Below are 14,997 nucleotides of genomic sequence, written 5' to 3' on the forward strand. Positions count from 1 at the left end.
GGAATAGGGCAGAGTATCTCCCAAACTTGAAGAAAATATACATATACAACTAACTCTTTACTACATCCATCTGACCAGGAGACTCTATAAATTCATATTTAGCACAGGAGCTTTTATAACTTCCAGGTCCTTGACAGTCTGATCTCACAGTCCATGGTCATAGTTGGGAACCTTCTAGGCTACATACACTGCAGGACCAGTCTTCCTCAAGTTGTAGACTAGGATGACCCAGCTTTCCTTTGGAGAGTAGGGAAATCCTTACCATTGCTATTTTGTAATGAGAGTACAGTATAGAAGAAGACCACAAAAGGGATAATGGGGACATTCCTGATGAGGTGACCAATGATGATAAAGGAAAGAATCATCAGAAGTCTAGGTCCATTGTATCTATTTGGGAACCCAAGAGTCACAAATGATGAGGTAGCCTGGTATTGACCAAAGTGAGCATCACTGTGTGAGCTTGGCTGTCTTTTCAAAAGATAGTTATCTAGTTGTGATTTTTTTTTTTGAAAGGGGTATTATGTCTTTAAAAAAAAGATGATATTAAAATGCCAATTAAAAACCTTTAAGGAAGACCCTCCTGAAACTGGGAATAGAAGGCCCCATTGTTCAATATAATAAAGAACACTTACAGAAAGCCCATAGTTAAAATCATTATCTATGAGGGAAAACTGAAAGCTTTTCCCCTAAAATTGGGAGCCAGACAGGATTCTCACTATCTCTACAGTTATTCAACATCATTCTCAAGGTTCTTGTCACTGTAGTCAGACAAGAAAGATATATCAAAGGTATGGAGATTGTTAGAGAAGAAATCAAACTATCATCATTTGCTGATGACATGATATTGTACCCAGAGAACCTCAAAGACTCAACAAAAAATTTACTGGAAATAATAAGTCAACTCAGTAAAGTAGCAGGATACAAAATCAATACATGTAAATCGGTGGCATCTCTGTATAAAAACAGAGGAAAAGGGGGGAAAAAAGACTCAATCCCATTTACAGCTGAACACAAAAAGATAAAATACTTTGGGGTGAATCTCATGAAGGAGGTAAAGGACCTTTATAACAAAAACTCTAGACATTGTTTACAGAAAAAAAAGTAGAGAAGGACACATGGAAGTGGAATAACACTCCTTGTTCCTGGATTGGAAAAATAAACATTATTGAAATGGCCGTTCTGCCAAAAGCAATGTACAATTTCAGTGCAATCCCTATCAAAATTCAGTGACACTTTTCAAGAAATTGAACAGTTTGTCCAAAATTTTGTGTGGAACCACAAAAGATTTTGAACTGACAAAACACTTCTGAGAAAAAAGGAAAAATATGGAGGTATCACACTCCCCAACTCCAGTTTATACTACAAAGCAATAATAATCAAACAGCATGATACTGGAATATAAACAGATACTTGGATAAATGGAGCAGAATTGAAAACCCAGAAATGATCCCACATATATACAACCAACAAATATATAACAAAGGGCCAAAACCATTCAGTGGGATAAAGAAAGTCTCTTCAACAGATGGTGCTGAGAAAATGGGACAGCCACATGTAGAAATATGAAACTAGTGGTCCGGCAGGTGGTGCAGTGGACAAAGCATTGGATTCTCAAGCGTGAGATCTCGAGTTCAATCCCAGCAGCACCTGTACCAGAGTGATGTCTGATTTGTTCTCTTACTCTCTATCTCTTCCTATCTTTCTCACGAATAAATAAATAAAATCTTTAAAAAAATGTAACTAGACCACATAATGCCATGCACCATGGTCAAATCAAAATGGATTAAAGATCTATACATTAGACCAGAAACTCTAAAATTTATAGAAGAAAATGCCAGTAAAACCTTTCGCAGGGCCTTCACATCAAAGATGTATTTGGAGACTCAACCTTCTGGGCATGGGAAATGAAAACTAGAATAAATAAATGGGATTGCATAAAACTAAAAAGCTTCTGCACATGAAAAGTGAACTATACAAGGCTAACCAGACAACCCAGTAAGTGGGAGAAGATATTTACACATCACACATCAAACAAAGGACTGATATTAAACATCTATATAGAATTGGTACAGATCTACAAAAGAAACAAAAATAACCCATTAAAAAAGTGGGCCAAAGAAATAAACAGTTTTCTTTCTTTCTTCTTTTTTTTTTCCCCCCCTCCAGGGTTATTGCTGGGGCTTGTGCCTCCACCAGGAATCCACTGCTCCTGGAGGCCATTTTCCCATTTTGTCGCCTTTGTTGTTGTTATCATACTATTATTGTTGTCATTGATGTTGCTGTTGTTGGATAGGACAGAAATCAAGAGAGGAGGAGAGACAGAGTGGGAGAGAAAGATAGACACCTGCAGATCTGCTTCACTACTCATGTGTATCTAGTCTTAAGAAAACTTTTTATCAACGGCTTGGTGTGGTAGGGCAGTGGGTTAAGTGCACATTGTGCAAAGTTCAATGTGCGTCCAGGTTCAAGACCCCGGCTCCCCACCTGCAGGGGGTTTGCTTCATGAGTAGTGGCTATAGTCTTTTTTTTTTTTTTTCCTTTTTGCCTCTGAGTCTGAAATCTGATATGCCAGTGGATCCAAGTTATTGTCTGGGGAGATAATGTCATGGCTGGAAAAAGAACCGGAAAGCTGGATCAGGGAAGAGAATAGCTCCGTAATATGGGAAAGGTGTATAAATATTGTTGATTGTAAACCCCATTGATTTGATATGATCTGGAGCCCGTAATTAGCTTAGGAGCCTATGTGACATCTGCATCCCTGTAGATCTGAACTTACATTCTGTGGTCATGAGTAGGAACATTCCAAGCTGCCCCAATATCAGGACCCATCTTCCTCAGGTGTAGCATAGAGTATGTTGTCAGTCCTCCCTTCATAGGATGGAGCATTCTCTACCATTGTTGATCCAGGTTGAGGGCAAGGTCCTATGGGGGCCCACAAAGGGGTCTATTTTGTTGTTCCTGATAGAAATGACCAGTAACAATGGAGAGAGGGATTTATTCGAGTTCTAGGCCCATCGGGTCTGTTTGGGAATCTCAGGACTCCCCGATTAGGGCCCCAGCTGGTGGAATGGCTTGATAGTGACTAAAGAGTCATCGTTAAAGTATTCCAGTCTACTGAATAAAGCTGGGCAATGATTTTCTTTAAGAACTGTGGTTTGTTTAGAGAAAATATAGAAGAAAACCTTCACAAAACTTTTATTTAGGATTCTTTTTAAATATGCAATTTTAAGTACTTCATCTCTGCCCTCATTAAGGGTATCTCATCAGTGTTATTAAATAATTTTAATTTTCCAGCTCTTTTGATTAATGATGGCTTGGACTAAGGTTTTACTGGGTAGGATTAACTCTGTATGAAGATGGCAAATTGCCATTATAACATTTATACCAGAATTTAATGAGAACCAGAAGTTAACTTCAAGGACCTTTATAATTTAATATGAGGATATGATCACTTTTTTTATTACTTTACCATAGTGTCCTATTAAAGTAAGTTATTCTGGAGCCAGGCACTAAAGCACCTGGTTAAGCACACACACTATAGTGCACAAGGACCCAAGTTCAAGCCCCTGCTCCCCACTTGGAGGGGGAAGCTTCACAAGTGGTGAGGCAGGGCTTCAGATGTCTCTCTGTCTCTCCTTCCCCTCGCAATTTCTCTCTTTATACAATAATAAATAAAATATTTTTTTAAATTAAATCATTCTCTTATCTCTTCTTGTGATAAAAAGCTTTAATCAGTAAATACTTATTGGATATCAGTTAAGTGCCAACCACATGCTAAACTATTACAAGTGAGACTGGTTCCCATTCTCAGAGCAGATACTTTCTGGTCAAAAAGAACAGAAATGAGAAATATTTTCCTTATTTAAAATCTTCCCATATGCTCAAAATTAGTGTGATTCTAGTTCTCTAATGCATGTACCTATCTCCTTAACTTCTGGGCTTTTTTTTTTTTTCATTTCTTTCCTCAAACATTTTCTCTTCTGCTTGGGTTGAAAAGTTGGTGAGCTATGCCCTTGTAATGTAAGAATCTGGAATGTCGAGTTTCTTAGGTGAGGGAAAGCTGGAAAGCGTGAATTAGAAGTACACATTTTATTTATGCCACCAATCATTGCAGTTTTTAGTAGATGGATGCCATAGGAGAGAAAAAGTTAAGTTTTATAGAACTGCTGGATAAAATTGGAAGTAGGGCAGATAGATATTAGAGTACCTGAGAGGATGATTCTTTCTGTCTTCTTGTATGGTGAGGACTTACCTTCTATAAAATCCTCCTGGCCTTTAAGCATCTTTTCTGTTCTAAAAATCCCATAGTATGAATCCTCCACATTAACATGAGCCAGAGCTGAGCAGTGCTCTGAGAAAGAAAATTAAAATTAAAAATGGGAAAAAAATCCCCATAGTTCCCATCTGTTTAAAACCTGAAAAGAGGGGGGAGGAGGAAGATGGCGGACTGAGAAGCTGCTAATAGCGAGTGCTCTGATCGCATCGTCGGCAACGAAATGAAAACAACATTGGAGGAAAGGAATGGCAGTATTAGGGAAACAACAGTTGAGACTCCCAAGGAAAATACTGATTATCTTGAGGCAATTAGAGAACTGAAAGCTGAAATAGCTGTAATGAAGAAAGAAGCTGAGGCAAGGGAAAGCAGACTAACAGAAGCAGAAAACAGAATTAGTCAGACAGAGAATGAGTTAGAGAAAACTAAGAAAGAGGTGAAAGAGCTTAAAAAGAAATTGAGAGACACTGAAAACAACAACAGAGACATATGGGACGATCTCAAAAGAAGTAACATTCATATAATTGGCCTGCCAGAGGAAGAAAGAGAGGAAGGGGAAGCAAACATTCTAGAGGAAATAATACAACAAAACTTCCCAGACCTGAATAACAGAAAGGATATCAAAGTTTAAGAGGCCCAGGGAGTACAAAACAGAATCAACCCAGACCTGAAGACACCAAGACACATCATAGTCACAATGAGAAGAAGTAAGGATAAAGAAAGGATCCTAAAGGCTGCAAGAGAGAAACAAAAAGTCACATACAAGGGAAAACCCATAAGATTATCTGCAGACTTCTCCACTCAAACTCTAAAAGCCAGAAGGGAGTGGCAAGATATCTATGGAGCCCTGAATGAAAAAGGGTTTCAACCAAGGATAATATAGCCTGCTAGACTTTGATTTAAGCTAGACGGAGGGATCAAAACCTTCTTAGACAAACAACAGTTAAAGGAGGCAACCATCACCAAGCCGGCCCTGAAAGAGGTACTAAAAGACCTCTTATAAACAAGAACATCACTATAATACTTGTAATATATCAGAGTAAACAAATTGTTTTTTAGAACAATGGCACTACAATACATTAAATCCATAATATCAATAAATGTCAATGTCTTAAACTCACCCATCAAAAGGCACAGAGTGGGGGGATGGATCAGAAAACATAACCCAACCATATGCTGCTTGCAAGAATCCCATCTGTCACAACAAGATATACACAGACTTAAAGTAAAAGGATGGAAAACTATCATACAGGCTAAGGGACCACAAAAAAGGGCAGAAACAGCCATTCTCATCTCAGACACGATAGATTTTAAATTAAATAAAGTAATAAAAGATAGGCAAGGACATTACATAATGATTAGAGGATCAATCAGCCAAGAAGACTTAACAATTATTAACATCTATGCACCCAACGAGGGACCATCTAAATACATTAAGCATCTACTGAAAGAATTTCAAAAATACATCAATAGTAATACAATAATAGTGGGAGACTTCAATACCCCACTCTCACACATAGACAGATCAACAAAGCAGAGAACCAATAAAGATACAAGAGAATTGAATGAAGAGACTGACAGACTAGACCTCTTGACATTTTCAGACTCCTCCACCCCAAAAAACTGGAATACACCTTCTTTTCAAATCCACATAACACATACTCAAGGATAGACCACATGTTAGGCCACAAAGACAGCATCAATAAATTCAAGAGCATTGAAATCATCCCAAGTATCTTCTCAGACCACAGTAGAGTAAAACTAACATTTAACAACAAACGGAAAATTATTAAAAGACAGAGAATTTGGAAAATAACAATATGCTCATTAAGAACCACTGGGTCAGAGACTCACTCAAACAGGAAATTCAAATGTTCCTGGAAACTAATGAAAATGATGACACAACCTATCAAAATATTTGGGACACAGCTAAAGCAGTACTGAGAGGGAAACTTATAGCCATACAATCACATATTAAACACCAAGAAGAAGCCCAAATGAATGACCTTACTGCACACCTCAAGGACTTAGAGGAAGAGGAACAAAGGAACCCTAAAGCAACCAGAAGGACAGAAATCACTAAAGTTAGAGCAGAAATAAACAACATTGAAAATAAAAGAACCATACAAAAGATCAATGAAGCCAAATGTTGGTTCTTTGAAAGATTAAACAAAATTGACAAACCCCTAGCCAGACTCACCAAACAAAAAAGAGAGAAGACTCAAATTAATAAAATTGTAAACAATGCAGGAGATATCACAACTGACACAGAAATCCAGAGAATCCTGCAAAACTTCTATAAAGAACTATATGCCACCAAGCTAGAGAATCTGGAAGAAATGGAACAATTCCTAGAAACCTATGCACTTCCAAAACTGAACCAAGAAGAACTACAAAATCTAAATGCACCAATCACAGACAAAGAAATTGAAACCGTTATTAAGAATCTCCCCAACAACAAAAGTCCTGGACCAGATGGCTTCACAAACGAATTCTACAAAACTTTCAGGAAACAGTTAATACCCATACTTCTTAAGCTATTCCATAAGATTGAAGATACAGGAATACTGCCTTCCACCTTTTATGAAGCCAGCATCACCCTGATACCAAAAGCTGATAGGGACAGAACAAAAAAGGAAAACTACAGACCAATATCTCTGATGAACATAGATGCCAAAATATTAAACAAGATCTTGGCCAACCGGATACAGCAACACATAAAAAAGATTGTTCATCATGACCAAGTGGGATTCATCCCAGGGATGCAAGGCTGGTTCAACATCCGTAAGTCAATCAATGTCATTCACCACATCAATAAAAGCAAAGCCAAAAACCACATGATTATCTCAATAGATGCAGAGAAAGCCTTTGACAAAATCCAACACCCATTCATGCTCAAAACTCTATAAAAAATGGGAATAGATGGGAAATTCCTCAAGATAGTGGAGTCTATATATAGCAAACCTACAGCCAACATCATACTCAATGGACAGAAGCTGAAAGCATTCCCCCTCAGATCGGGGACTAGACAGGGCTGTCCACTGTCACCGTTACTCTTCAACATAGTATTGGAAGTTCTTGCCATAGCAATCAGGCAAGAGAAAGAAATCAAAGGGATACAGATTGGAAGGGAAGAAGTCAAGCTCTCACTATTTGCAGATGATATGATAGTATACATAGAAAGACCTAAAGAATCCAGTAGAAAATTACTGGAAGTTATTAGGCAATATAGCAAGGTATCAGGCTACAAAATCAATGTACAAAAATCAGTGGCATTACTTTATGCAAACACTAAATCTGAAGAAGAAGACATCCAGAAATCACTCCCATTTACTGTTTCAGCAAAATCAATCAAATACCTAGGAATAAAGTTGACCAAAGAAGTGAAAGACTTGTATACTGAAAACTATGAGTCGCTACTCAAGGAGATAGAAACTGATACCAAGAAATGGAAAGATATCCCATGCTCATGGATTGGAAGAATAAATATCATCAAAATGAATATTCTCCCCAGAGCCATATACAAATTTAATGCAATACCCATCAAAGTTCCACCAAGCTTCTTTAAGAGAATAGAACAAACACTACAATCATTTATCTGGAACCTGAAAATACCTAGAATTGCCAAAAACATTTTAAGGAAAAGAAACAGAAATGGATGCATCACACTCCCAGACCTTAAACAATATTATAAAGCCATCATCATCAAAACAGCATGGTACTGGAACAAAAATAGGCACACAGACCAGTGGAACAGAATTGAAAGCCCAGAAGTAAATCCCAACACCTATGGGCATCTAATCTTTGATAAGGGGGCCAAAAGGATTAAATGGAAAAAGGAGGCTCTCTTTAATAAATGGTGCTGGGAAAACTGGGTTGAAACATGCAGAAGAATGAAATTGAACCACTTTATCTCACCAGAAACAAAAATCAAGTCCAAATGGATCAAAGACCTAGATGTCAGACCAGAAACAATCAAATACTTAGAGGAAAACATTGGTAAAACACTTTCTCACATACACCTCAAGGACATCTTTGATGAATCAAACCCAATTGCAAGGAAGACTAAAGCAAAAACAAACCAATGGGACTACATCAAATTTAAAAGCTTCTGCACATCCAAAGAAACTACTAAACAAACAGAGAGACCCCTCACAGAATGGGAGAAGATCTTCACATGCCAGACATCAGACAAGAAACTAATCACCAAAATATATAAAGAGCTCAGCAAACTTAGCCGCAAAAAAGCAAATGACCCCATCCAAAAATGGGCAGAGGAAATGAACAAAACATTCACCACAGAGGAGATCCAAAAGGCTAACAAACATATGAAAAACTGCTCTAGGTCACTGATTGTCAGAGAAATGCAAATTAAGACAACACTAAGATACCACCTCACTCCTGTAAGAATGGCATACATCAAAAAGGACAGCAGCAACAAATGCTGGAGAGGATGTGGGGACAGAGGAACCCTTTTACATTGCTGGTGGGAATGTCAACTGGTACAGCCTCTGTGGAGAGCAGTCTGGAAAACTCTCAGAAGGCTAGACATGGACCTTCCATATGACCCAGTAATTCCTCTCCTGGGGTTATACCCAAGGACTCCATAACACCCAACCAAAAAGAGGTGTGTACTCCTATGTTCATAGCAGCACAATTCATAATAGCTAAAACCTGGAAGCAACCCAGGTGTCCAACAACAGATGAGTGGCTGAGAAAGCTGTGGTATATATACAATGGAATACTATGCAGCTATCAAGAATAATGAACCCACCTTCTCTGACCCATCTTGGACAGAGCTAGAAGGAATTATGTTAAGTGAACTAAGTCAGAAAGATAAAGATGAGTATGGGATGATCCCACTCATCAACAGAAGCTGACTAAGAAGATCTGAAAGGGAAACTAAAAGCAGGACCTGATCAAATTGTAAGTAGGGCACCAATGTAAAAACCCAGTGGTGAGGGGTAGACATGTAGCTTCCTGGGCCAGTGGGGGGTGGGAGTGGGCGGGAGGGATGGGTCACAGTCCTTTGTTGGTGGGAATGGTGTTTATGTACACTCCTAGCAAAATGTAGACATATAAATCAGTAGTTAATTAATATGAGAGGGGGAAATCAATTGTATGTCTCAAAGTTTCTCAAAAGACAAACTGAATCTTTTTAATATATAGGCTATGTATTTGATATGCGGACTCTCTCAAAAGCCTAGACCAAGTAGATTAGAAGCATCCAATAGCACAGCTATATACAAGATACTGGGTACTGTACAGCAAACCATAACAAAGGGACTTTTCAAAGTTAACCCAATTAACAAATAATGTGATGATAATATTAACTATCGATTGTCTTTTTGAACCCTAAGACAGCAGGAACCTCACATCTTCACGATAGAGCCCCTACTTCCCCCAGTCCTGGAACCCTTGGATAGGGCCCACTTTTCCGTATGCATCTCCCAATCTTAACCAAATAATATTGCATCCGCCGATCACAACCTAACCAAAGCAACGATTGCCACCTCAACATGCTTCACCTCAGACTGTATCCAGAGACTTCACGTGTGGAATGACAACCCTTCAACTTCATTACTCGGGTGAGACCTTTCCTTTTATAGTACACTCTAATTTCACCTCAGGTAGTTCACTTTCTAACAAAGTCCCATAATCTAGATATACACCAGTTTTTGTGAGAGAGAGCTTATGTGCACACGTATCCATAAACTACTGCAAAATATATACCTGAAAGCAGAAGTACACTAGAGTTTGCAGTTCCAGATGCCACCAGGATGCTGGCCAGGCTTCCCTGGATTGAAGACCCCACCAATGTGTCCTGGAGCTCAGCTTCTCCAGAGACACACCTTACTAGGGAAAGAGAGAGGCAGACTGGGAGTATGGACCGACCAGTCAACGCCCATGTTCAGCGGGGAAGCAATTACAGAAGCCAGACCTTCTACCTTCTGCAACCCTCAACGACCCTGGGTCCATGCTCCTAGAGGGCTAGAGAATGGGAAAGCTACCATGGGAGGGGGTGGGTTATGGGGATTGGGTGGTGGGAATTGTGTGGAGTTGTACCCCTCCTACCTTATGTTTTTGTTCACTAATCCTTTCTTAAATAAAAAATTTAAAAAAATAAAAAATAAAACCTGAAAAGAATAATAGACCTAAAGTAAATGCCTATGTTTCTTACTCTTTTTTCTTAACTTGTCTATTTGTGTGTGTATATACAGTCAAAGAAATATTGAAAAATATTTTTATTTATTATTTGATAGATATAGAGGAAAGTTGAGAGGGGTGGGCGAGATAGGGAGGGAAAGGGACAGAGAGACACCTGCAGCCCTGTTGAACCACTTGTGAAACTTTTTCCCCCTGCAGGTGTGGAACAGGGGCTTGAACCTGGGTGCTTGCATGCTGTAATGTGCGTAGTTAACCAGATGTGCTACCACCTGGCCCCACTGACTACAAAAACTATAAATCACATCCACAAAATATGAAAAAGTAAAATGGAGCAAAGACATAGGAGACATAGCATTCAAACCTGGAGAATGACTGTAACTATTTAGTTTATGGCTTGAGTTCCCTAGTGGCAGAGGCAAATGAAGAGACATAGGATAGCATCACACAATTTCCTAGTAGTAAGGTATATCCTATTAATTCTTCAGAAATAAGCATTTTCTTCTTGCTCTCATAAAAAAACTTGTCTAGTAGACTTGTATAAGAAGCTATAAGCCACGTAGTGAATGATGCCTTCATGAATTTTTATAGAAAAATAAAGAAATATTCCATATGTAATTTTGTATATTAGTCTTTGGAGAATATGAAAGGAATAATGTTTGAAGCAAGACATTTTTTCTCCCATGGGGCTGGGAGAGGGGAGTTTGAAACCTCTGGTATATTTACTAAAGATAGATGCTTATTTTCACTTAGCCCACTGACATGTGGAGTCATTGAAGATGTAAAGATGTCTAATAAAAGGGCAGCATTGTTAAAAGTAGGAGGGAGAAAATGGAATTTTTGTGGCAGGACAATATTTGTAAGAAGACTGATCAGGCCACTAGGAGGTTTTTTTAAATATGCCAGTTCCTTGTAACAGGAAGATCAGTCTCTATTTGAGACAGCATATCCAATTTAGTAAATTATTATTATTCCATCAAAATTAATGTGAACAATTTTCTCTTTGAGGCTGCTTTTTCCATAGGTGATGTTTTCCAGATGGGCTTTGTGTAAAACTCTTAATGTTTTGTGTTTTCTTTCCTGGAGAAAGGAGACTTTTTTTCTGACATGTCTTCATTTCTTTCCATCCACCCCAACCCCCACCCCCACCACTGTAGGGAAGAGAGCACCAAAGGCAAAGGAGAAGAAGAACAAAAAGAAGAAGAGGAAGCTGATAGAAAGAGTCCAGGAGCAACACAGTGTCTTCCTAGCAACAGACAGAGTGAACCAGTAAAAGAAAAGACATTCAGGGTGGATTTGGGGGAGGGGGTTGTTTTTTGCAAAAGTGCACAAAGCTACTCTCCACTCATGGACACTGGTGTGTTTATGCTGCTCTGACCAGCATCTGTTCCCAGTAACATTGTGAAAGGAGAAGCCGCGAGTGTGGTCTCTTGAGTTCTTCATGCTTTGATTTGCGTCTGGAGACTGAAGGCAGGAGCTTGTGACCTGAATCAATGAAAGCAGGAGTGAGTGTGCAAGCATGTGACTTGGCTTGGTGGGAGCAGAGATTTATCCTTGGCGTCACGGCAAGTCAAGAGGTGGAGGATCACAGACCACCAATGGAGAATGGACATGTGCATATTTTCTGTGAAAGGAGACTCCCGACAGGCAAAGTGCGATTTCACTTGTGACCTTTTTTTCTTGCGTTGTGCATTTTCAAGGATAAATGTATGTGGATATTTGTGTTACCACACGTGGTTCTCAGCATCTGTTACCTTCCAGCTCTTGTGGGGTGAAGCTGCTCTTAGCTGGGGATTTGCTATAGGAGTTCCTGCTTCATTTCACAGCAGTTCAAATAATGTACATAGTTGGCTAGGGGGCTACATATAACCCTCTCTATGGTGTATTTATGCTTTCTGACATGTAACAAGTCATACCTGATTAATATGATGTCACTTTGTCCTTAGAGATTCCTAAACATTAACTGGTAAATGACTGTTCTAGTTTTGAGATAGACAGATGTTTGGTCCTCCCCTCCACCTCCGCACCCCGTAAACTTTTCTTTGTGGGCTTATTTCTCATTGTAAAGATAAGATAGCTAGTTTGTACATAGTGTCAAAGACTTTAAATATTGATAGACTTCCTCACTCCATGTCTCTCACACAGGCAAAGCAGCATGTGGCAACCAGAAGCCAAAAACTCCCTTTAATTTTGGGATGTGATAACCTTATGCAATACAACTGACAACAGGAAGAATTAACTACTTGTAGTACTTGTGCAGTTTCACAGGCCAGCTAGAGAGTTTTTCACACAATTTCAGACGTATATATTACATAGAAACTGTATGTATATATTTGCTCATATATACATACCAAGATGCATATATATATATATATAAGCCATTTAAATCAGCCCTTGACTTGCAGTGACAAGAAAACTACCAGCTTTCTCAGGCCACCATTTAAGATAATATCATGAGAACCCTTCTCACACAGAATTTGAGAAAAAGTATAAATTCCTACAGTTGCTGGTCAGATTTTAATAGGTCTCCATTATTCAGAATCTTTTTTTTCCCCCTCCATAATCCAAACAGATAGAGGCACTGTAGAGATTTCCCCAGAGAAATTGTTTCAAAGACATTACTGTCCACTGGGGAGAATTGGGTTTTAGAAAGTTATGAATTGGCTGCAGCTTCTATAGTCATTGTCATCTTCTTAGCTAATCGAGGAGAAAATTAGAACAAAAAAGACATGACTGCAGATTTTTGAGGAAATAATCCGAGCAAGGTAAAGCCTTTTTTCTCACCTTGCCTTAGCCAAACTACCTCTTCAGCAATTTAACTTGTGAGTCAAAAGCATCTTCCCAGTAGATAGGACATATATATTACGAAAATATTATTCCTGTGAGACAATAAGCCATATATGAATGTTGTATACAACTTTAGGATTTGCATTTTATTCTAAAGTGTTTGACTCTTTCCAGGTCTAGTTACACTATATTCCTATTTACTAAGTAGGGATGGGTTGCCTTTATATAGTGCTTCATTAGGAATAACTCTGTATCTGTTCTCTTTCTGGGGGTATCCTTTTTTTGTGCATTAAAAAACTTCAAAGTGATTTTGTGGAAAATTTTTTTGCAGTACCATTAAGTGGGAACCATAATAATTTACACTCTCTCTCCCTAAACAAAAGTCATTAAGTAAAAGCAATGTTTAAAATCTATATTGATAACTACATCTAGACACTGACTAATATACCTATAAGTTATACTATGTTGTACTGGTTAAGGGTTGGGTGTCTAAAGTCAGACCCACTGAGTTCTGACTTTAGAATTTAGTCTTTAGATTTTTTCAGAGTAGTCAGGAATATTATCTTTGCAACTCAATTTCCTGACCTGTGAATGGAGGTAATGATAAATAGTGTCTGCTTGTAGGGCTGTTTTTTTTTTTTTTTTTTTTTTTTAATGGACTGAACTAGGTAAGGGTCTAAAATATGGTCAGCAATGTGGTACAGACTAAGCATTTTGCTATTTGTTACTATCTTCTGTTTTGTTGATATCTGTTCCCTCCAATCTATTGGGAGACTAATGTTTTACAGTCGATAGTCAATACAATAGTTTGCACATGCATAACATTTCTCAGTTTTCCAGATTACAATACAACCCCCACTAGGTCCTCTGTTACTTTTTTTGGACCTGTACTCTCCCCCCCACCTACCCCAGAATTTTTTTCTTTGGTGCAATACACCAACTCCAATTCTCAGGTTCTACTGTACTTTCTCTTCTGATCTTGTTTTTCAACTTCTGCCAGAGAGTGAGATCATCCCATATTCATCCTTCTGTTTCTAACTTATCTCACTTAATATGATTTCTTCAAGATCCATCCAAGATGGGATGAAAATGGTGAGGTCACCATTTTTAATAGCTGAGTAGTATTCCATTTTGTGTATATCTATATACACAATGGAATACTACTTGCTGAACTTGCTCACCACAGCTTGCTCACAACTCATCTGTTGTTGGACACCTGGGTTGCTTCCACATTTTGGCTATTACAAATTGAGCTGCTATGAACATAGGCATACACAAATCTTTTTGGATGGTTGTGTTGGGTTCATTAGGATATATCCGCAGGAGAGGAATTGCAGGATCATAGGGTAGGTCCATTACTAGCCTTCTGAGAGTTCTCCAGACTGCTCTCCACAGAGGTTGGACCAATTGACTGCAGGATGGTTCCTTTGACCCCACAACCTCTCCAGCATTTATTGTTTCTACCTTTTCTGATGTACGACATTCTCACAGGAGTGAAGTGGTATCTCATTGTTGTCTTTATTTGCATTTCTTTGAAAAATCAAAGACTTGGAGCATTTTTTTCATGTGTTTCTTGGCCTTTGGATCTCTTCTGTGGTGAATACTCTGTCCATGTCCTCTCCCCATTTTGGGATGGGGTCATTTGTTTTCTTGTTGTTAAGTTTGGTAAGCTCTTTATATATTTTGGTTATAAACTCTTGTTTGATGTATGGCATGTAAAGATCTTCTCCCATTCTGTGAAGGGTCCCTTGGTTTGGCTAGTGGTTTCTTTT

At 38.6% G+C, this 14,997-nt stretch overlaps 1 protein-coding gene across 3 annotated transcripts in view; it reads left to right on the plus strand.

Moving 5' to 3' along the window:
- The window catches only part of RSPO2 (R-spondin 2), a 196,828-nt gene extending 183,295 nt beyond the window's left edge, over nucleotides 1–13,533 (plus strand). For all 3 annotated transcript variants that reach the window (XM_060195891.1, XM_060195878.1, XM_060195886.1), the window contains exon 6: nucleotides 11,596–13,533. In XM_060195891.1, the coding sequence (XP_060051874.1) occupies nucleotides 11,596–11,711 (116 nt within the window). In that variant the 3' untranslated portion in view covers nucleotides 11,712–13,533. The remainder of the gene's footprint in view (nucleotides 1–11,595) is intronic.
- The last annotated feature ends 1,464 nt before the right edge of the window (nucleotides 13,534–14,997 follow it).

Source organism: Erinaceus europaeus, chromosome 1 (genome assembly GCF_950295315.1).
Source record: "Erinaceus europaeus chromosome 1, mEriEur2.1, whole genome shotgun sequence".
NCBI lineage: Eukaryota > Metazoa > Chordata > Mammalia > Eulipotyphla > Erinaceidae > Erinaceus > Erinaceus europaeus.